Consider the following 23,271-nt stretch of genomic DNA (forward strand, 5'->3'; position numbering starts at 1 on the left):
TATAGGCATGTGATTTGTGAATTCTAAGTGTTTTTATGATAGTTTACTACTGCCTTTATAGTCAAAGTTAGAGACACCTATTTATATTTAATTAAAAACACCTTACAAATAAAATTGTAAATAAAGTTGTATATAAATTCAAGAGATAGGTATGTTAAGAGATACGAGGAAACAGACAAAGAATGTGAATCATGAAATTTTATGTATATTCTTGGTAATTTCTTACTAATTTCTTCTTTTTGTTTAAAGTTTATTATTTGTTACTATATTTATTATAGTTTATAGAATTTAAGCGCTCTGAAAACAAAACTTAAAACTTCTTCCAACTAAAAAACTGTTTGTTTTAGTTTTTTTCCAAATTTTTGAAGAGAGGCTAAAGTTTGATTTAGTTTCATGTTAATATATGAGTAACAATGCGATTGACAAAACTTTAATTCATTCTGGTAATCATCCATGTTCCCTCGCAACAAAAGTACTCGTACAACTACAAAACTCAACATTCTTGATACTTCTATTTATATGATACCTATACTTAATCGTTAATTACATTATAATTGTTGTATAGCTTAATCTCTTTAAATTTTTTACGTCTCCACGCAACAATACGAGTATACTGTTGATTTATAACTTTCATGATTGACGCGCGGAAGGAAGTTACATCGCGAATGCGCGCATTCTTTTCCTTCTTCCGATATTTATACCATTAATAAAAAAAACACCACGCTCAGCTCCCGTTCCCATCCACAAGTTCTCACTTCTCACTTCTCACTATTTCGCATTTCGTATTTCACGTTTGCGATTAGAAACTTTTTCACCTTCTATTATCAAATCGCGCTCCATTATAATTTATAATTTATAATAGTTATAATAGGTACGAAGTGCATTTAACGTTCGAGCGCGTTTTGATTTCGCCGGTGCGGATCGCGCCGTAATTGTATTAATTGATCGTTACGGTGTGTTAAGCGCGCGCTATTTCATTTTGAACAATTTCGGTACGGGTACGCGACGCAATGTCCGAAATTAGTTTAATAATCACGAATAATAATAGAAGTGATTGAATATAGAGTAAGCATATTGTATATTGGCAAGCGAAAGTTGTTTTCTTCCAAAAATCATATTATTACCTTATATTTTGGTGAATATATAGTTGCGACACTCTTATAAGATAGCAATAGTACCAAAGTATAAATTGATAACATTATCTTTGCCTATATACAATTATTAAGCTTGAAATTTTTAAGTTTTTAGTAATTTAGAAGTTTTTCGAAAATTGTATTTCAATTGTTTATAACTTTTGAACCTATAGCATGAATAACAAAGTTTAAACGTAATTAGATACAGAATATATATACAGAATATATATACAGAATATACAGAATACATAGTTTTTGAATAATTTATTAATAACATACTATAGACGTGGTTGACTTGCGAGAAAAACAGTTTTAGTTATTAATGAATATCTTTTAAACCAAACGACTTTTATTAGTTATTGTTTTAGAGATTTATTTATTACGAAATCCTCAATATGTGTATGTAAATATTTTATTGATAACATTATTTCAATGTTAATTAAAAGCAAATTAAAATCAATTATAAAAATATGTTGAAAATCAAAAAATTTAAATGTTGATAACTGGTTTTACAACAATCTAAACAAAACAATTTTTACTAGACGAGTTTTAGAATTTAATTTATAATATATTTTTCTTTACACAATAAATTTATCTCCAATAATTCTTTCAGAATTCATAAAAGAACAAAAAATATCAAAATATTTTTATTCTACCGCAACTATACTATTGGTTTATATAAAATTAACCTGAAGATAATGTTTATTCCACTTGTGTATTTGTAAAATTATAACGAAATGCATAATTATTATATTGGCTTTTTCACTCGAAATGCTCGAAGTTCATGTTCACGTTCGTGAATGTCGGCGCTCGCCAGCACTCTCCAAACTCTGCTGGCGGTCGTCGTTCTTATACTGACACTCGATCATATTTGTTTTTTTGCGCATTGCTTATTACGAGCAAGTGTCTTGAGAGGCTGTGTGCTGTGTGCGAGAATGAGATTGCACATTGCAAGAAATCGGTGAAGGTAGATTTAACGAACGGCACGTAGCAATAAATAATACAAATCAAAGACACAAATATAAATGATTTGGTTTTATGGTGGATGGATGTAATGATAATAATCGAAAAAACAACAAAGGAAGGGAAAAAATTGAATTGTAGACAATTCAGTGGATAAAATAAGCAGTGGAGATAAAAATGTTTAGTTTATTGCTTAGGAGATGTAGAAAAAAGTGTAATCAAGCCAAATTTCATGTAATTTTATGAAAATTTTTGTAAAAAAGAGGAAAAGTTGGATTAGACGACAAAATTCACAAAAAAATAAAATTACGAAAAACAAGAAAACAAACATTGAATTATGAACAATCCAGTTGATAAAATAAGCAATTAAGATAAAAATTCTGAATCGAACGAAATTTTATGATTATTTTCTATTTATTTAGTAAGAAAATCGGAAAAGTTAGGTTAAATGGCGGAATTCAGTAAAAAAAAATTAAATTTGGAAATATCAACAAAGAAAGTAGAAAAAAATGCATTGTTCACAATCAATTTGATAAAATGATTAATAAATGTAAAAATCTTTACCTTATTGCCTAGGAGGTATAATAAAAAGAGTAATGATTCGCAATTTCACGAAATTTCAAGAAAAATGTTTAGTTTTTTAGTAAAAAAGCAAAAAGGTTAGGTTGTCAATGAATTGTAAGGTTAAAAATATTTTTTTATAAACGAAAAATATACAATAAATTTCCCACTATTGTTGTGCACAACAACATGACAAATTCCTAAGAATAATCCATTAAACCGAAAAATCCCTGCAGAACAGAAAAAACTTCATAATAAAACAATTGACTTCAATTGAAAAGGCAACGAGATGAAAGAAAAGAAAGCATTTCCAAACAATTGCATTTAATTTACTACGCCTAACTATATCAGGTGTGTACCATTTTTTCTTCCGTATGACATGTGTGCCTTGAGGGCTCCTCGTCGACTTTCATGCGGAATTTTCGATAATCACAAACACAAACATCCACACCGCGATACATTTACGCTGAACACGAATGCACCTCTTCTACAATAATATTCTATTATAGCGAATGTGCGTGGTTCGCTGGCGATAGTTTCCCTTTCATTTCGGCGCACGCCAACCGCCTATAAATAACGCGTCTGTGGTTATCCCGACATCATTCACAGTTCGACACTCGTGCCGGACACAAGTCAGCTTCCTTCCTCCCGTGTGGATTACTAACTAAGCCAGGATGTTCGTTCGAGTAGCTGTAAGTTTTTTTTTAGTTTTAATCATAAAATCATCAAAAAATGGTTTTAAAGTGAGGTTATGTTGTTTTTTAATTACCATAGCTAGCCGCAGTGTGTCTGCTGTACGTCGTGCAAATGGCGGTTGCCGGTGGAGGCGGTAAACACCATAAAAAGGTGATAATCCACGTCCCGGTGAAGATCCACAAGATCCATCACACGCATACTGTCTACAAGCACGTCGGCGGCAAGAAAGGCGGCGACGATCATGAGTACTACAAAGTGATCGGCTACAGCGGCGGAATCGACCACGGCAAGGTGTTGCACGCCAGCGGAGGTCACGAAGGTGGCGGTGGTGGTCACGAATCCGGGCATGAATCCGGCGGGCATGAAAGTCATGATTTCGGACACAGTTTCGGCGGTGGTTTCGGCGGTGGTCACGCTGAAGGCGGGCATGAATCTGGTCATGGACACGAAGCCATCGCAAAGGAATCTCATGATGATGGCGGGCATAACTTCGGTGGGCATGATTTTGGTCATGCATTCAGCGGTGGTCATCATGCAAGCGAATTGAGCAGTCATTCTGAACACAGCAGTTATTCATCAGGAAGTTATGGCGGACATGATGATGGACATGCCAGTCACGAGGCGTATTCTGGTGGTTATAGCGGTGGTTATGGCGGTGGTGATGCAAGTGAAGGTGGCAGCCATGATGATGGTGGTCATTCATCGTATGGTGAGCATGGTGCTGCCAGTCAAGGGTTGTCCAGTTACGCATCCGACGGTTATGCCGGATTTGGTGGCGACACCCACGGCAGTTACGAGAGTTCAGACCATTCTGAACATGGCGATCATTCGGGAGGGTATTAATGCATCGCCACTTCTGATTTTTTTATCGAATCAAAGAACTTGCTAGTCCTCGCTTTTAATACCTGCTGCAGATGAGAGTATCTCGAACATTCTCGAACATCATTCCAGTATCATTCATCAACTCGTTGAGTTCTAATGTTTTTGTTTTAGATTTTTCCAGTTGCTTGAAAAGCTGTGTATGTTTCGATTCGCTGCGGATCGAAATTTGTTGAGTAGTTGATAGAAATGTTTATATTTATAACTTGTTGAATTCGTTTTTTAATGTTGTTGTTTTATGATGTTATTTTATACGATAGAATATTAAATAAAGAAAAAACTAAACTAATACTCACAATGTGTTGATGGTAGTTTGTAAAATAAGAAAAAAATAGGAAAAACCGATAAATTCGGAAGTGAAAAAAGTTGGATGAAAGTAAAAGTAAATTATTTCTTGGATAAAAGTGTGTTGACCTGACAGGAGCGGTGTTGTTGAACTAAGAGATGTGCAAAAAAGTAACTAGTTTTGCACGGTATCATAAACCAACCGAGCGTGAATCTAAGCGAATAAAACGAAACATTTAATTGAAAATATTCTGAACACGTTTGTAGTTAGACATAGAACACGTGCATATTTGGTTGCCTATCGTAAAACAAAGAATTAAATTAATTTTTTACTATTTGAGACCATTAAACACAACTTAAATCAATTTTAGCATTTATTTTAATAAAACATAAATAAATAGTATTATTACTTAAGTATTTAGCAGAATCGTTGCTTTTTGCAACAATAAAATAACAAATTTAACCTCAAATATTACCAACGTTAATTGTGCCAAACACAAAACATAATATTTGTCACTGAGCATGAGCTTAACTCTTATTATAATCATTTAGTTTACAATAAACAATTTCTTTAATTAATTGATGTTATTCTTTGACAATGACGCGCGAAGCAAACTTAATATCTACAATTTGTACACAAAAGTAACTTTCTTTGCCCATTCGCATGAAAATTACAGCGCTTTGAATAATTTCGTAGAAAATTTAATTTATGAGACACTCACACACCAGTCGTGATCAATAAAATTAAGCGTCCAATTAGTCCGCGTTTATTCTCGCATTTATTTTAATTTCTTTGTGCGCCGGTGCGCGCGCATTTGAAAGTGCGAACAGCAAACAAATTATGCGTAATTAAATTCGCTTGTTTTGTGTGATTATTGCATGCAATAATCATATAGTACTGGTAGTTAAATTTAAACTTAAACTTAGGTTATAGTCAGCCATTTTGAGGATATGCAAGCAAACATAAACACCTTTTGTGCATTTCTCGGTTGTTAGTCACAGCGATTAATCCGAACAATTACGATTTAATTGATTATTATCAATACAAGGCGCAAACACCTGCGGAATACATTGAACCTGAACGCAAACTTTCAATTCAAGTTCTTGGCCATTGATTTATGCATAAAACATCCAAAAATGAAATTAAAATGGTTTTTTTGTTGTGATTGAGCAAAATTACACACTTTAATCCTACTGTAACTAGCAATTGATGTGGTTAAAAGTACTTAACCGGTGAAAGTTTTCACTAAACACAGTTTTTTAAGGTTATATTTTATATTCATACATTCGGAGCTATAAATGTAATAAATTTATTATAAAAATATATTTACATGTTCATACAACGAAGTAACAAGATTTTTCTTATATGTTAGGTAATAATTAACTCTCAAATCAAAAAATGATCGCATTTTCTCTTTTTGAGAGGTTTAAGTTATAGGTTAAAGCTGGCGTCTTCTACAAGTGATGCGAAATGCAGTTGCATCGTCCAACCATAAGGCCACTCGATGTTTTAGGAGGGTGCAAGCGGTTTTTTTGTTTGATTTAATCGCAAACTGAATTAAAATCAGTGATGATGACCGTGGTGATCATGATGATGGTGCTCATGATGCTCGTGATGATCGTGGTGATCATGGTGGCCGTGTCCGTGATCCTCCTTCTTGTGATCTTTGTGGTGGATGATTTTGTAGATTGTGTGCGTGTGTTTTATCGTCTTGATGTGGTGTGGAACGTGGATGATTACTTTATGATGTCTAAAACATACAATATTAAATTAATCAAATATATAAGTAATATGCAAGTGTAACATGTTATTTGGGTTGCCTATACTTGTAATCACAACTAAATTTGGCAACGTCGCATAATTTTCATAACCGTTGTAACGACAGTTATTCTGCTGTTAGTAGTGATGCTGCATAAACTAATAAGTGTGTGTTTTGAGTGAAACTTACTTCTTTCCTCCTGCTTCCGCATTAAATACCACAACACTGAGGATAACCAGGGCAACAATCAACTGAAATCAGACAGAATCACACGTATAAATATTTTTGGTTATATTTATGTGTTGTTTTGAGTTGTTTTGTTTTAATTGTTTGTATTTACCAAAGTTTTCGACTGCATTATGCGTGATTTGTAGAAACGGTGGCAGGTAGACAAAAGTCTCTTTGGCAAGCTGAGCTTGTTGTGTGTCTACCACGGTCGCGCATTTCGTTTATATAGCGATTTGCAGAAAAGCGCCGAATTGGTCGCCACACCACTTTCGTTTGTTTCGAGCGTTTTAACAACCAGCATGTGCATGCGCTGCTACTACCACCGCACATCGCTGCTCTTACTCCGTATGCGGCAGAAAGAAATTGAAATCGAGTGAAATTTTCTTTGAGCTATTACAACACGTGCGAGATATTGCGATGGCTTTTGTGCGATTGTTTCTCGCTAACAAGACTTCAAACTAGTTATATTGATAGACTTCAAACGTAATTCTTAAATGTTGAGATTTATATTTTTAGAAAACCTTTTAGGGTTATTTTGCGTGGAAGATTTTAGGGTTATACCTAGTGTGATTTGGGTTGCATATCTGTTTAATCCCAGTAGTAAAATTTGACAACGTGGCCTGATTTTCTAAAATTATGCAAATATTCAGGTTAATCTTTCATAACTTATTGAATTCTATTCAAAGAATCACCTACTGTGAGCTTACGATGCACAAAATTGCAACAACTTATTCAATTCGCTTCAATACGAAAAATTTCGAAATGAAATCACATTGTGTAATGCGTAATATTGAGCAAAACCTAAAAGTTAAATCATTAATAATATCGGCAGTAATGATAATTACAGCTGTTTGCAAATGTTGATTTGATTTCACTGCTTGCAACCTGCATTACAATTCCATTACAATTTCTTCACGGCGGCGCACAAAACAAGCAACAAAACCTGCGAGATAAAAGCGGATGTGGTGAATTATATTTATTTCTAGTTTACATTCAATGCATAATATTAATGACAGATTTATATGTATATGTATATACTGCGTATTTGAATCAAATCCAACTTTAAAGTAAACTGCATTTCCAAGAAGTTGTCGTTGTGAATGGACAAATTGATATTCCAATTCAGCCGGTGCTGTGGTTGACTGAAGTAAATTGAAACAAATTGTTTCCGATAATTTAAAGTGCAGCACAAATGCACACACACACACAGTGATATGAATTATGAGTTTCTTTTCCGGTTTGGTGATTGCGCTATTGCGCATTTCCACATTACGTCTTCATCTGCATCATATACGTAAATGAAAGTAATTTTATATTCTAGAAACCAATACTTTAGTTGTTTTTATGTACATTAATTATTAGTTTTGCATTTTTTAATTTACACTTTGGTGTGTGTTGTTAATTAATAAGTGTTGATTGTTTGGCGAAGTAGGTAAAAAGAAATGTTTGTTACTTTTGTTTTGTGAAGCAGAATAATTAGTAATGCAGTCGTTAAAACATTTGAAAACTAAAGAACAACTAAATTAAATAGTTATTAATCGTTCGTGGCAATTGTTTTCGTGTTTTTCTGTTTGTTACTTACGTAATTCTGCGGCAAGAGAGCGTAAAATTTGAGTTAATATTCATTAGAATAGTTTCATTTATTTTATTTGCCACAATTCGACATTTACATGATGTCGGTAAAGTAGGAGCATTTGATATCATTCACAAAAGTTAAATTTTGAGGTTACATTAATACACTTATATTATGTCGTGCAGTTGGGTTTAATATCCGCATAGAATTAGAGGTTTTTTATTGTAAAAATCAATAAATCACTCTTGCATCAATCATTGCTTAAGATTTTTGACAGGTAAGACTTCATTAATCTAGTTTTAAGAGGGTACTTATGTATTAATGTTGATTATACTCGTAAATGAAGTTGTAAATGGGAGTGAATTGAAAGTAACAGATTGTGAACTTTCGTACAAAAGTCGAAACCGCAGAGACAAATATTTAGACATCAATTTTCGGCTTCACTTCTTCAACACTTCCACATTCAATTCGTCTTCGAGTTGAATTCTCGTACTCACTGTTGTTACTCGACGTTTATATAAATGGTTCTTTAATTCGTTTTGAATCTCAATGCTTTCTTTGCTTTCCGTTTCAATTATTTCTACATTTGTCTATCTACTGTAAAATAATTGTTGACGGTTGAGGAATGCGTTCGGAACAGAAAAAGATGCATTTGTTTTGGTTGTTTTAAGGTAAATTTCAGTGTCAAACCACAATTATTTTATAACCTAAAAAAATACAAACAAAGTCTTAAATGCGTCTTAAATGCGTATTGGCCTAGATGTTTTTTAAAGTTAACCTATAAAACAAAAGACCAAGATTAAATTTGTATTTATCGTTGATATATTTGCGGAGTTTAAGAGTGTTTAACTCTAGTTTTTATAATTATTCGGAAGTTATTATTACCGGATGGTAAATTGCATCTTCCTTACATTAAATTAACACGCAATTTATTATTAAATCGATTGTTGTAATATAAATCATGAAGGAATGAAAAAATTGTTAGCATGTGTTCAGAATATAACAAAGTGAGTCATAATGAATAATAATGAAAGTTTACACTTGCACGAGTATAAATTAGACATGCATAGTTTTTATTTGTTTATAAATATAAACTATACATAAATTCATATATAATTTGCGTAAATGTTATATAAACTCACTTTTTTATAAATTTTGATCAATGTTTTAAGTTATATAAAAGCTTCAATGAAAATATTAGGAATTTGATCAATTACGCCATCTATATTCAAAAAGTTAAAGATTATATATTGAATTCCTCTATTCTTTGACTTGCGGTACAACATATAACATTTCAACATCGTTGAGATTATATTTGATGACTACATTTCATACTACCTTTTGCTCGCATTTACATCCCCGTAGTTTTTGGTAAAAATGTAACTAATTTTTAGTTTCTTGTTTGATTCGGATTTGAGACTAGTTCAACAAATCATAAATAAATAAAATCTGCCCAGCCTATTCTTAGTTATTAATACTGAAACTAACGCAACTTTGAGAAACATACGAGTACAAAATTTGAAATTATTTGTCTGAATTAAAAATACGTGATTAATTTATAGTATTATTTTATTTAAGGATAACTTTTAATTGGGTGATACAGTCTATTATTCCATCGTGACATTAATTATTTACTATTAAATGATATAAACTAAATTGCAACATTGTTCCGTTTCTTCCTGCACTACAATAATAAATAAGTTATTAAATATTTACAGTTTGCAATAATTAAATAAAACAACTATAATTATGAGTCGCTAATACTCGTTCGACGCTCTTTTCTTTTGTTATAAATTATTAAAACGTATAATTAGCAGTCTTTCGTCAAGTCTTTACATTACAATTAATAATCATCAGTCTTTCAATTAGTGTATATGTGTCTATGGAGGTATAATAGAGTGCACAACTTCCTATAATTTCTACAATTAAATAATTGTTTTTTTTTCTTGTTTAAAATACAATGTCACCAGAGTTTCTACGGATTCTGCTTTTGTTGAATTTGTTGCTGGATCTGTTGCAATTGCTGCTGTTGGAGTTGTTGCATTTGTTGTTGTGGCTGTTGCGCCTGCTGCTGTTGTGAGGAAGGAAACGCAGCATTTTCAATGGGTTCCATATCTTGCGATACTGGACATAAACAGGGCACAAGTTGCACGTTGTGTATTCCTGGCGCAGGGGAGAATTGTGCTTGTAGGGGGACTTGAATTGGTATGGAGGGAATCGGTTGTAGTGGTTGCATTGGTACTCCGTTGTTGTCAACATACTGCGGTTGGTGTTGCACCACGCGCTGGTAATATGCAAGGGTTGGTGGGTAGGGCTGAGGTAGTTGTGTTTGTTGTTGTTGTGGAGGCGGATGTTGCGATTTAACCCTGAAAAGTAAATGTTTTATATTATTTTCGGTTTTATTTTATTGAGAATAGGCAACCCATTATACAACTAGTTGAAGCGCATGCGTGTTTAACTGTTTAATTGGGTTATCTTACTATTTTTAAGTTATTTATTACTTATTTCAATATATTTAGAAGATATTAATATCGAAAATTTTGGTTAGTTACAACATTTATAACTTTAGAACGGTTGGACAGATGTTTTTGTTTTATGACTTGTTGGATTCGTCTCCGCTCTAAATACCGGAATCAATATTAAATTATCAAAAAATATAATTTAAATAGTGTTAAATGAATGATGAAAATTGGTATAGAGATTCAATCATAATTTTAGATAAATAATTGAATCTGAGATGGCGCTAAACTGCATTATTAGCATTTCTAATTTTCTTTAAAATAAATAAGAAAGCATAAACTTAATTAAATTTTTACTGAAAACTACAGTGAAGAACTTACATGCAAAAGCTAGTTTATCATAATTGCCATTTGCCTTTTACTTTTCGGTTGCAAAAAGTAATAACTGTTAAGTTATTAAAAATAAAGAAACAGTTATTTGTTTAAAATAGTAAAATACTTACGGTTGTGGCGATCCCCAACTTAGAAAGAACGCTGATGTAGATGTCGCGCATGCTACCACCAAAACTATTGCCTGAAATTTAGTTATGCACAAAGTATAAATAAAATTTTTAATTTAATTTTAATTTTTCATCGCAAATTATTTACTTTAAGTAAAAATACTTACGCATAATTCAATTTTAATCGACATTGTGGTATATTTCTATAAATTCACACTTTTAAAAAATTAACCCTTTACACTTTTCTCTATTAAATTCAAATTTGAATGTTGTCTACGAAGACTAAAACTTAAAACATCGAATGCCGATGCCAACGCATCGAAAACCGTTTTTATATGGTTTTTTTTCCTCGCGCGTTCCACCACTCTGCGCCCGACGCTGGCCATTGGCCCTTTTCGAAGATCCCTCGCATCCCCATCATACCAGTTACCAGTTTTCTACGCGGTAATAATCAAGCGGAGTTAACTGTAACTGTACTTTTTTATTTCCAAACTTTTTCTTGTCTTGTCCCATCCACTGCCTTACTAACGAACTGCGTCCAGTGACCAGTGAGTCAGTGGTGCGCGGTAATCCACTTTATTCCTAGACAAATGAATCCCAAGCGTTCCGGTAATCGAAAACGAGATGAATGAATCGCCGAACAAAAGCCGGGCGCAATTAGAACCTGCGCTTGTAATTAAAAAGTAAAAACTCGACGTTAATTAATCATCCGCATGTTATCGACTCTGTCAAATTTCATCGCGCTGATGATGTGGTGACGATGTTTCATTAAGTAACATGTCTTACGCGTGATTTATTTTGTTGCGATAGGAAATCTTGTTACACTTGGTTTATTGTGTGTTGAGTTGTCAACAAGTCAAACCTGAAACAATCTTCACTTTTGCATGCCGTGCGTGATTATGCTGAATCACCGCTGATGAATTTAAATGTTTACATAAGCTTGTATCATCACCAAACACGCAGGGCAATCGAAAATTAAAATTACTCGACATATTTTGTACAGTTATACAGATATTGAACATACAGATGCAGGCAACCCATTATACACCTTCAGAAAACTAACGTCAAACTGCAAACACTGTTTTTGTCATTCACAAGTGAAAACAAGCAAAAATTACAACAAATTGTTATAAAAATACAAAATTTCATTGTTAAGGTTGTGAGTAACATTGTTTTTAATCTATTTATCAACTTTATGTTACAGGCACTTGTAATTCAACCGAATTCAAATTCAAATTCGGTCTGGTTACTACAATAATGCGTGAAATGATCAAGATGGAGATCGATAACGGTGATAACATTGGCATCGGCGCTTTGAAGAGTTTTTCGAGACGTTAGACGAACCGTGGAATATTTCAATCGGTCAGCGTGCTAGCAGGTCAGCGGACGAGATAAAATGCAAGGTACGATGCACATGATTTACATAATTACTAGGAGTGCGCCAGGCGATGCGCTGAGTAATTTCCAACTCTTGAGCTTGAGGTTTTCGATCGGCGTGTAATAACGCGCAGCATAACGTACTTCACGTGAAATCGAACGCTCTTAGACAGAAATCGAGCGTAATTATGCTAAAGTACCCTTAATTCGGGCGCAAGCTTTATAATCATGTACAGTCAAAGCCGATATTGAAAATTATTCAAGAAATTAGACAATGAGAACGTTTTTAGTACAAAATAATTATATTTTTGAGTAGGTTGAGTAGGATAGGAATATAGGTTAGTTTTGCATGATTGTCAGCCATTTTAAAAAGTGTTTTATGTTAAAATTGAAGTTATTCCAAGATTTCGGCCCTTTAAATGCCTTGAGGGTATACTGACCCTTTCCTAGTCCAAGTTTTTTTTTACTTGATTTTTTCGAGTGTTCCACTTGTCCGTTAGACGCAGCGCGCCGCATGAAAATTACTTCCCAATCCTATTATCATTCCATTCCATCGGCGCGGTTCCGCATTTGTACCTTCGGAGGCGCGCATCTTTGGCCCTTCTCACGTCTGCGACGCTGGTGCTTCGTGTACGTCGAACTACTTTTTTCTCGCAGCTAGTTATCTGAATGAACATTAAAATATATACGTGGTGGCTTGGCGGCGACAGCGGGCAATAAAACGCATCCACTCTGAAAGGAATTAAAAAATAAACGAATACGCAGAGTTGCGTGAAGAGGACGAAGTAAAATAAAATAAAACACACTCTATGCGTGCGTTTCGTGCCCGAACTAGTTTCATAGATTCATTGGTTGGTTTTGTTTTGTTTTCGAATGTAAATAGGAATAACTAGAACGTGGCAGCTAAAGAAGTGAGGAATTTCGGCCATCGTGACCAATTCTTGAAACTTACACTTTGTATTTAAATCCAGATCAGTGTGTGGTAATCAATAACACAAGTTGTTTCCTTCTCAGAATAATTTAACAAGATTATTTCTAAGAAAACTCAGAAGAAAATATAAATTTACAAACAATTATTTATGTTTATTTGCTACAAAACTCACAATATAACTTAAAAGCTAGTTTTTCCTTCTTCGGCGTTTATTGATTGACTAAGACACTCGAGCATCAATCGTAATTGAATCGCCGCCCGCCGTCGAAGCGAAAGCCGTACGCGGCGGCGTTCTTGGCATCCACCAGCGCCGGATTGCGATGCTTGTAGAAGCTGCCGTGTGAGTGCGCCGCCCGCGACGAGCCGGTGCCCTCGCCGCGCGGATAGAACGCCTCGAAGGTACCCTCCGGCGGCAGCACGTCGCCGACGCCCTTATCGTTCGGATCGTAAGCGCACACGGCCACAAACACCATCCACAACGCCATGAAAAACGCGATTTTCATCGTAAACTAACTCGTTTCTGTAAAACTAGAAGTCTTATGCGTAATTTGAATGCAAGTCTGCGTCTGAGTCTGGTGTCGACGGTCGACTAAACGCGTCGCGAAACGCGAACACTTTTCTTGGCACACGCCGCACGCGCCGAGAAGGTTAACAACTTAAATTTACTTTATACAAGGTGCAGCACACTTTGCTAATCATCCGCGTCGATTTCGACACTTTTCTTCTTCTTGCCACCCTTGGTACCCACAAATAACCCTTTACTACGACTGATCTTTTTCTTCTTCAACTCCTTTTCTTTTCGTTGTGTTTGATCTTCTTCTTTGCGTATAACTCGGGGTCTGTGACTGCTAGTTGCGTGCGATTTCGCTTTCTTTCCGCGCGTCTTATTGTCAACTGACCTTCGATAGTTGCCAATAGCCTTGTATATTCATCTTTACCAATTTTACTTTTGACTATCGCTGATACTTCTTGACTTAATTGTATTAATTCTTCAGTGCTTTTTTCTTTAGTGACTATTTCACGCACTAAAGGCGCTAATAGATGATGTATAATCGGGCGTAGGATATTAATATCGATGACTGTCAACAGCGCGGCGATAAATTTGAATAATTCCGTCCTGAGTGCAGTCGAAGTCGTATTCTCAACAACTTCCATGTTAATAATGCGTCGGACTCGTTTGACCAGCCACAATAAATTGACGCGCTTGGTAACATCAGCGTCGTCTTCATTCTCCAGCTCTTGGTCGTCCTCTTGTGTTTGCTTCTTATTTATGGGCACGTTCTGTAGCACCCGCGCGATGACGATTAGATTCTTGATTACCTGTTCGGCTAAATCTGTTTTTGTGCAGCCAGGAACCAACTGCGCGCTCAAATCCAAAGTGAGGGATTTTATCGAATCGTTTGGATTCGTATATAGGTAACCCTCATCTTCTTTGTTGTTTAGTAATAATTTCGATAGTTTAGGAATGTCAATTGCAGCAAGCACGTATCCTAGGAATTGCGCGGCTCCAAGTCGTACCCAGTCGTGGTCATGTGAAAGTAATCCTTGGGCGCGTACTGCTAAATTCTCTACGTCGTTGGTTTGTTTTAAAACGTTTGGTACTTGCGCGCATAGTTTTTGTAGCATCTGCAGCACTTGATAAAGATGATGGTCTTTATTTCGCTCCTTGATGTATCCCTCTTCTTCTTCGATTTGTGCGCGTACAAACTTGCCAGGTTCGTCTTCGTTATTCCTAGCGAATTGTTTGAGTACTTCTGGTATGAGTTTCGGTATGCGTGATTCAAAGTTTACTTTTTCTACGTTGATAAGTAAACCGCACATTTGGGCAGCGAGCATTTTGTGTTGGACTTTTCTGTCTTTAAACCATAGAATCAACATGTCGAAAAGTGGATCGCGATCGGGTTTTTCTAGGCGTTGTAATAGTGTTGTTATGCACTTGGCGGCCATTTTGCGGCATTCCGGCACGTCATCGTTGACCAAACGTGTACCAATTGATACGAAGAAAGTTCCGCTGAAGTTCTTTAGAATTTTCTGGAAGTAAATATCATACATTAATAAACAATACAAAAATATAATTTTCTATAATAACTTACAATTGGAAATGAATTAATTAAAATCAGCACCATATCCAGCGCTGATTCGCGTCCAGTTTGCAATTCGTAACTCATCTGCCCCAAATAGAAGCTCACGTATCTTTCTAATTTCTTCCCAAAGGATAATCCATAATATAATGATGATAAACAATGCGGCATTGTTGGCGAACATGCGGCAGATCTGAAGTTATACTCAGCTCGGCTACTTTCATGATGATTTCCGGTAGCTCAGGCACAATTAACTTGCGCGCTATAATCGCTTTCAGAAGGCCGAAAGCTGTTGCTTGACGTTCGTGATTGTACAAATCTTGCTCGACGTATAACAGCAGAACTTTTAATTGCTCTGTTTGTATCACATGGTATTTTACATCCCTTACTAACACAGCCATTGTCTATAATCAACAAAACATTAAAAACATTAAAATCAAATATGAAAATGTAAAAATTAAAATTTACCTTGAAAGAAGCCATAACTAAATCAAAGTTGTCGCCCTTCTTGAGTCCTGCAGAAGCATATTTGTGTAAAATGGCAAACAAAGACTTGGTGATGTCCTTGATGTCTGATTTTAAAGATGGTAGCTCGTATTTTAACATCCATTCCATACATTGGAGTGAAATTGTGTTCAACTTTAACACGAAAAGAATTAAAATTAACTTATTAACTCTTAGTTTTAGTAAATTTCTTTGTATTTACCTTGACATGTGGTGTGTTGATACAATTCTTTAAAATACTAACAAACGGATCCATATATCCTGAATAATCACCATCTTTGAGTTTATCTCGCTTGAGCAATATATTGCACAATTTCAACCCGAACTCCACCAATAAATGTGCGTTTGCTGTTTGGGAGTTTTTAACTTTGCATACTCTCACCCCCGACTTGCCAACAGGTGCTTTTGGTATAATATAACAATCAGGCTTCTGCCTCGCCAATTTTTCCGATTCTTTCGCTGTCAATTCTGGTTTCTCTTGAAATAATAAATCCGGAATACTCTGCGATGCTGTACCATACGCAAACTTCAGTATTATTTCCACATCTAAGAATTGATTATCCACTAATCCAAGCGCAATTTGTTTCAAGCACTCTTCAGCTTTGTTTACAACCTTAAACGAATGAGACGTGCCTAAAATCTTTTTAATCGGCAGTAACATATCCATGATACATTTTTCCGTAATAAACTGCGCTAGAATCTGAAGTGTGTCGTAACTTTTCGGAGACGACGCCTCCACAGTCTTGCTGGTAATCTTTCCAACCTCTCGTTCATCTGCTAACGCTCCAAACAAATCCTGCATGCAGAAATCTATCACAGTCAATAGGACAGCATCAATATGTCCGGGTTCGTAATGTGTTTTCAATGTGTTTAAAATTGCATGTACAGTAAATACCAGAACATGCATTTGAAAGCCTTTGTATTGTAAACCAGCCATTTCGCCAAGGATAATTCCTAAATAATCTGGTCCTAGTGTCAGGCAGATTTTCTGTAGGGTTTCGCGTGCTGTGCGTCGCACGCTTTCTAGTTTCGTCCGTAGGAACGTGCATATCTTCATGATCACGCCTGGCAAGTTGCGGTCCAGAAGGTATTTCGGTAAACGCTGGAGAAGTTTCACCACAGCGAGCGTGATGGGAATGCGGACGAGGTCCTCATCTTCGCGCTCTTCACGCGTGGCGCGTTTGTGGTTGAGTTTATGGGTGTTCTCGTGTGTGGTTTTCATCGCTAGGGCACGATTGAGTTGTGGTAACAGGGCACACTGTAATTACAATGTTCAAAATTAATTTCTGTAAATAATTTTGTTGGTGAAACTTACCTTGATGATTTTTATGACGCGTTTTGCTGCTGATTTGCATAAAACGGTGATTTTGTCATAGGGTTTGACTTTTTCGGGTGTTTCATCTTCATCCTCTTCTAAATCATCTTCTTTTTCTTCAATCTCGTCTTTATCTTCATCATTTTCATCATCGTCATCATCATCTTCTTCAGTATTCACAGGTTTAACTTGAATTTCTTCAACTGGTTCTTTCAAATCTTCGATATCATCATCAAGACCTTTTCTCAAATCGAAGTGATAAGCATCCAAAATACACACAACAATTTTCACCAGTTGTTTTTGATTTGGTACGTCGTGCATCAATTTACTTAGATATAGCTTCAATAATGCTTCAAAATGATGCCATGGCATTAATTTCGCGCAAGTTGCAATCACATCACAAGCGCTATCTATCAATGTATGTTTACTAGTGAACTGATCATTACACAAATAATGTGTGGCCAACGGTAATAAATACTGTGTTAGTGTTCTGATATTAGGAGCAAATTCTTCTTTGCTAAACACTTCTTTCACCTTCAACAAAGCACGTCCCTGCCTATGTAGTTGGAGATGCACCAAGTTCTCAAAGAAGTCTACTTCAGGATCTGCTTTATTCGTCAACTTGTTTAAATCTTTGAGTACAACATGTGTATCAGCACATTCTCTAGCTAAATGCCCCAGTAAGGTAATACAATCGTTACGAATAGCGGTTTTACATCCACTTTTGATCATCGGAAGTAAAGTCTGGTCAAGAATATAGTCTTTATGTTGTTGATTTTGATAATGATTTAATACCAACGCCGGTGTGATTGTTTTCAAACAATCAACTGCACATTCCCGCAGAGACAAATCTTTTTCTACTGATAACGTATAGAAAGAATTGTAAATTAAAAGAATGGATAACTCCAAAGTGAGTTTGTTTTCTTTAAAGAGTGTCTCGATTTTTCTAAACGCTGATATCCTGCGGTCAAAGTCGGGTTGATCTATCCACCTTGCATTGCAAGCGTTTAATTCAGTCATTAATTCGGTAATCAGTGAATATTCCGAGTTATCAACCGAAATGTCAGTTAAAATCTCACAGAGTATCTTCCTGCATGACATTTCTTTCACATATCCAAACAGAGGAGATAAATGTTTCAAATGCTTCTTGGGATCTTTAACGTTATGTAATAGATTCTTAATTGTAGTTAGGAGTTGTGTGAGTTCTTCTTCCTTGGCACCCAGACGAGTTTTCTTTGAAACAATCGGTATTATTAAGTCTAAAGTAGAATCACTTATATCCGCCTCCCAAACTAATTCAGAAATCCTTGATAGGATAATCAAATCACGTTTGGTGATAGTTTTCTTCTTCTTTATAAGTTTTTCTTTCATTTTAAGAAGAATGTGTGGTACATGCGGTAATAAAATGCAACTTCCATAGTTTAGATTGTTTTCGGGTACTTTCAATCGTTGTAAAATACTTGCTTCAATCGGAAGGACATTTTCAACTGGTATCATCATTTCACCATCGTCTAGAGTCAATCTGAGCATGTTTTCTATCATTTCCATTATAAAGTTATTCACTGATAGATGTACTTTCGGATTCATTAGTAATTTTATCAAATGTGCAAGTGGATAACTCTGAATATCATCTTTTCGATGTTTAACTAATAATTGATAATATCTTGGATTTGATGCCCAGAATCCCAATAATTTTAACAAAGTCGTCGGACTGTGTATACCTTCGAATTCAAGTTTAGTGATGTATGGCCACACAAAAACTTCGAATACTGCATCGATTTGTTCTGCATCCCATGCATATTCAAACCTGGACGAAAACTGTTCAATTAATTTTATTGAAGATGTTCGCAGAGTTCTCAAAATACTATAATATCCAGCATGGATTTCGGGTTGTTTCACAAAAGCGCCTTTCAAGGTTGCTCCAATGCATAAAATAATTTTCAAAACAAAGTGTAATATTTGATCGTTCATTAAATTGCCGAAGTTTTCGAATACAACTTGCAGTAAATTCTCTGTGCTCAACAATCGCTTCGGAGGAATAAAATTTTCCAGGTCAATATTATCGCTTACACTCGATATTAATGTGAGGATATCTTCCTCTGAGTTGTAATATTTATCGTAGAACTTGAACGCCATTTTGATGAAGAGCAACATTTCACTTTCCATGCATCCACTGAGGAATCGAAATATCATGTTGCGTCTCTGTTGCCCGCCAGCTTTGCCACCAGTTCTCATCACCATTTTACTGTAAACTATCTTCAACACCAGCGGAATGAGATCCTCACGATGCGGTGGTTGAATATGTTCTGAACTTTTATCCAGTTTGAATTGAACAAGTTCGTTTTTTAGCTGTTTCTCATCGATTAAGTTATAGAGATGTGTAGAGTACGGCGTAACGTTTTTATTTTTATATGTCATCAAACAGTCTAAGACTGCTTTCTGTACTTCTGCGTTCTTGTGTGCCAAAAACTCGAAATATAATTTGTACAATTCGGGTTCCCTCACCATCGACTTGGGACTCTTTACTTTCGCAAATACCTGAAGATGATGTAGCAGTAACTTGAGCACAGCTTTTCCGCCATATTTTGGCACTGGTTTCTTTAGTTCTTTCTTAATACGTTCCAATTCCAGTTCTTCTTCAGTTTTCTCTACATCTTCATCCATTGTGACTTCCATATCTTCTTCAGTTGCTTGTTTGATATTCAAAACAAATGCAACATCACTATTTGTCCTCATGTATTCCTCGTTAACGAACGAAAGAAACAAATTGACCACGTCTCGATTTCTAGCTTCCGCAACATGCGCAAAGGAAGTCATTGCTTTCCAAACTAAGATTCGATAGTTCAAAAAGTCGGTTTTATCATCAATCAAACGACTTCTATCAATTAAATCATAAACAAACTCATAATCATCCAGTTTATTATCGGTAAACACATTATTTTGTACAACAACCGGTGTCTGGCGTACGTTTTTAGCAGCGGTTTGTAATTCTTCAACGTAAACCTTCCAAAACGCATCAATTTCCATTCCATTCGCTTGTGAAGCAATTATAGCAACAACAGGATCCCAAAGTAGTTTAAAGTTCATGTATAATACACCACATAAATATCGCAGAGGCAAATCAAGAAAATCTGTATCCTTCGCAAGTTGCATTTGTGGTTTGTCAAAGTTAAACTTTTCTAAACACTGCAACTGATCTCTGTAGGTATCCACCTGTGCATTTGTCGATTCGACTTTGTAACACAACGAAAACACATTCCAACTGTGTTCTTGTGTTTTGTGTGATACAGATGATTCAAACAAAGTGTAAATATGCGTTGTGTGAAGTCTCAACTTATGATACGGTGAATTGAAGTTGTATTTTAAAGTTGAGTGCAGTTGTTTGAGCGTTTCTTCGTTTAGAATCTCATTGGGTTGTGAACATTTTAAACTTGTAAATGTAAAGAACAAATCTAAGCATTTCAAAGACCACAAGTGCTGATAATTTGTAGATAAATCCAGTAAAGAGTTCATTAAACTTTTGATAAGTTCCGGGCTTCAGTCACGTCTAACTCTTGAGATATGTGAACGTGTATTTCAAGATTTACAATCAAGAGTAATAAATATTTGTCCAGTGAATTTGTTTCTTTAACTTTGACAATTTCTTCAATAAGTTTCTCTATATTTTTGTAAATAACTTCTTGTACTGTTTTATTAGTGTTTATGCCTTTCAAATGTGGAATAATCAGTAGTCTACTGATTGCTTCTTCAAGACTATCACACTCAACAGTAATAAATTTCATTAGATATTTAGTTATCTGTTCATTCTTGTTACAATCAATTGTATAAGGCAACCATGCAATTAAATCAGCATTTGATTCGCTGGCAAAGCACATTGGCGCTTTGTGCAGTAATAATTTTGATATTAAAGTCAAAAATTTCTCATCGACTTTTATGGTATCCCCTTCAGCAGTTATTGTTTGACCGAAATATCTCAAAAAAGTCGGTAGTATAGAAGTTTTAAATAGCGGATAGTCAAATGTATTCTCAACGAAGTACAAAAGAACCTGTTGTTCTTTATGAATGAGAATTTTCTGTACTAATGAGCTTGCTTGAGCTTGAGTCAAATTTATTGCGTGTGATTGTAGCAATACAATTGCAATTTGTACGACAGTAAGAGTAACATCTGTCGGTAAATTAGTCGTAACAAGTTTTTGGATCTCTTGAACAACACTTGCTGTTGAATTGTTCAAAAATTTACCGGATTTATACTCTAAAGATTGCCCCAATAGTGTTAATTGCAATTTTAAAGTTTTCTCAACGTGCTCGTCTTGTAGATCTTTTTTAATTTGTTTGTTTATACTTGCAAGTAATGTTGTATAAAGTAGATCTCCTTGTTGAGGGTTGATTGTTGTGGTAATATGTTCAATCACTTTTTCTAGCACTTGATATAACTCTTCTTGGTGAGAATTCTTTTCTTGGAGTGAATCTATTAAGATTGGCAGGACTGTTGTTGAAGAACTGTGAAAGTGCCCGGTTATTCCCTTGAGGATTTCGTATATTAAGCGGCCACAACCCGATATACCCTAAATATAATAAAATAATGTTAGTAAATAATCATGAAACCATATTCAGAAGTTTCAACTTACATTATTGTATTGTTTGACATTTTTAAGTATCATAAAAAGAAAACTCTTGAAATCTTTGACTTTCCTAGCCACAAATGCAAAACTCTCAGCAGCAAAGTTGTTGATGTAGCCATGATATTCTTCTCCAAGAAGAGGCAATAAGTGTTTAAATACTGCACCAATATCAGCAATCATTGGCCTCCAAAGAAATTTAAATAAATAAGCCAGACAGTGGAATGTCCACTCCAATACTTCTGAATTATTTGTGTGTAGTATGCTAACAAATACTTCAAAAAAGTCATGATAGAAAGGATAGAAGTCTTGTCTCAAGTCTTTTGCTAAAGCAACCACCAAACTAGAAACAAATGACAATTATTAGTTTAATAGTTATTTTAATATTTGGTTGTAAATGTCATACTCAAGTAAAGGCTGTAGTGCAAGTTCATTTTTCAGTAGTAAATGTTTCACTAGCACAGTTTTGATGTTCTCCTTGTTGAAAATCAACTGTGGTAGTGTGACAACATTGAAAGCATGAATGTCTTTCTTGAAATTGTCATAGAACTCTGTGAGATTGAGCACATTCCATTTATTGATAGTCTGATGAAAGATGCATTCATCCTCTTCCAGTTGTGTTTCATATTCATGTGCAACTTTGTGGAATATGTCCACATCTATGTTGTTGATTCTCTCCGCAAAGGGAATAAACTAGAAACAAATAAGTGATGTAATTAATATTTTTGGGTCGTGAAATTCAAAAAAATTGAATACCTTAAAAGTGTTTTCACTTTTGTGTCGTGCCGATTTGTTTTTCATCGTGAACAAACTTAATTTCACATTAAAAGTTGAGTTTAGAAATCGTGTGGTGAACACACGTGTATTTGTTTTGAATGGTGAGGTTATTCGACTACGTACTGAAGAGTGTTCACTAGATGTCGCTAGGTGTATGATATTTGAAGTAAAATTGCTGGCAATGAACTTGTAGTCTTTTAACCAGTTTTTGTTTATAAACAGTTCTTTTATCGCGTTGAACATACGATAACCAACTAGATTGCCATGTTTTTATTGACAATGCCTATCACTAGTATATTTCTTTCAACTATATTTAACAATTACATTATTTCCAAGTTATATAAATACATGAATTTATTATTTTAATATTACCGTGTGAACACGGAAATATAAAATATACTAAAATAATTTGATCGCCAACGGTCGATATCTTATTATTTTCAATAATAATTAAAATTAACTCGCAACAAAATTTTTCTTGTGAAAATTACTTTTGATATGAGCATCTGTTCAAAAGCTGTTGAGTCGAGTTATTTTAGCGTAAAGAGTGATTCTAACATGAAATCTTCGTTCCGACGGAACGCTGATGTTGTTTAACATGAAATGTTTGTTCCGACGGAACGCAGCATT

The 23,271-nt window shown here is 34.9% G+C and overlaps 4 protein-coding genes across 11 annotated transcripts in view; 1 reads left to right on the top strand and 3 right to left on the bottom strand.

Annotated features, from left to right (window-relative positions):
* Window positions 1-23,271, top strand: part of LOC135793148 (uncharacterized) — a 33,320-nt gene that overhangs the window by 4,631 nt on the left and 5,418 nt on the right. For 5 of the 8 annotated variants that reach the window (XR_010548526.1, XR_010548527.1, XR_010548533.1 and 2 more), the window contains exon 2: window positions 12,242-12,440. Coding sequence is in view for 1 of the 8 variants with exons in the window: in XM_065303964.1 (XP_065160036.1) it covers window positions 3,332-3,349; window positions 3,432-4,196 (783 nt within the window). In the remaining 7 variants the exon portion in view is untranslated. Of the gene's footprint in view, window positions 1-3,166; window positions 3,350-3,431; window positions 4,322-6,429; window positions 6,551-12,129; window positions 12,194-12,241; window positions 12,441-23,271 lie in introns of those variants that run through there. The other 3 variants (XM_065303964.1, XR_010548530.1, XR_010548529.1) reach the window with 3 other exon arrangements.
* On the bottom strand, window positions 5,804-6,758 carry LOC135793151 (zinc transporter zipt-7.2-like). Its single transcript, XM_065303967.1, has 3 exons — window positions 6,618-6,758; window positions 6,467-6,528; window positions 5,804-6,268 (listed from the first exon to the last, which is right to left on the bottom strand). Exons 1-3 carry the CDS (start codon window positions 6,633-6,635, stop codon window positions 6,082-6,084), a joined length of 267 nt encoding a protein of 88 aa, XP_065160039.1. The 5' UTR covers window positions 6,636-6,758; the 3' UTR covers window positions 5,804-6,081.
* On the bottom strand, window positions 9,630-11,280 carry LOC135793150 (uncharacterized). Its single transcript, XM_065303966.1, has 3 exons — window positions 11,205-11,280; window positions 11,041-11,111; window positions 9,630-10,444 (listed from the first exon to the last, which is right to left on the bottom strand). The coding sequence occupies exons 1-3, from the start codon at window positions 11,226-11,228 to the stop codon at window positions 10,054-10,056; spliced, it is 486 nt and encodes a 161-aa protein (XP_065160038.1). The 5' UTR covers window positions 11,229-11,280; the 3' UTR covers window positions 9,630-10,053.
* Window positions 13,473-22,751, bottom strand: LOC135794613 (small subunit processome component 20 homolog). Its single transcript, XM_065305947.1, is given in 11 exon segments — window positions 13,473-14,140; window positions 14,143-15,376; window positions 15,439-15,557; window positions 15,560-15,830; window positions 15,895-16,065; window positions 16,133-17,188; window positions 17,246-20,749; window positions 20,782-21,810; window positions 21,874-22,207; window positions 22,271-22,557; window positions 22,621-22,751. Coding segments are annotated over 11 exon segments (8,154 nt in total). The 5' UTR covers window positions 22,666-22,751; the 3' UTR covers window positions 13,473-14,036.

The sequence above is a fragment of the Atheta coriaria genome, unplaced genomic scaffold (genome assembly GCF_025399875.1).
Source record: "Atheta coriaria isolate IRGN ID8LTWV9N9 unplaced genomic scaffold, Caltech_Dcor_3.1 hic_scaffold_6_pilon, whole genome shotgun sequence".
Taxonomy (NCBI): Eukaryota; Metazoa; Arthropoda; class Insecta; order Coleoptera; family Staphylinidae; genus Dalotia; species Dalotia coriaria.

Excerpts from the sequence above, each read along its gene's own strand:
- LOC135793151 (XM_065303967.1), bottom strand. Across the intron at positions 6,269-6,466 it reads GCGGAAGCAGGAGGAAAGAA|ACATCATAAAGTAATCATCC; the intron begins GTAAGTTTCACT and ends TGTATGTTTTAG.
- LOC135793150 (XM_065303966.1), bottom strand. The coding sequence starts at position 11,228 with ATGTCGATTAAAATTGAATTATGC. Across the intron at positions 11,112-11,204 it reads CGATTAAAATTGAATTATGC|GCAATAGTTTTGGTGGTAGC; the intron begins GTAAGTATTTTT and ends ACTAAATTTCAG. Across the intron at positions 10,445-11,040 it reads AGTTGGGGATCGCCACAACC|GGTTAAATCGCAACATCCGC; the intron begins GTAAGTATTTTA and ends TTTACTTTTCAG.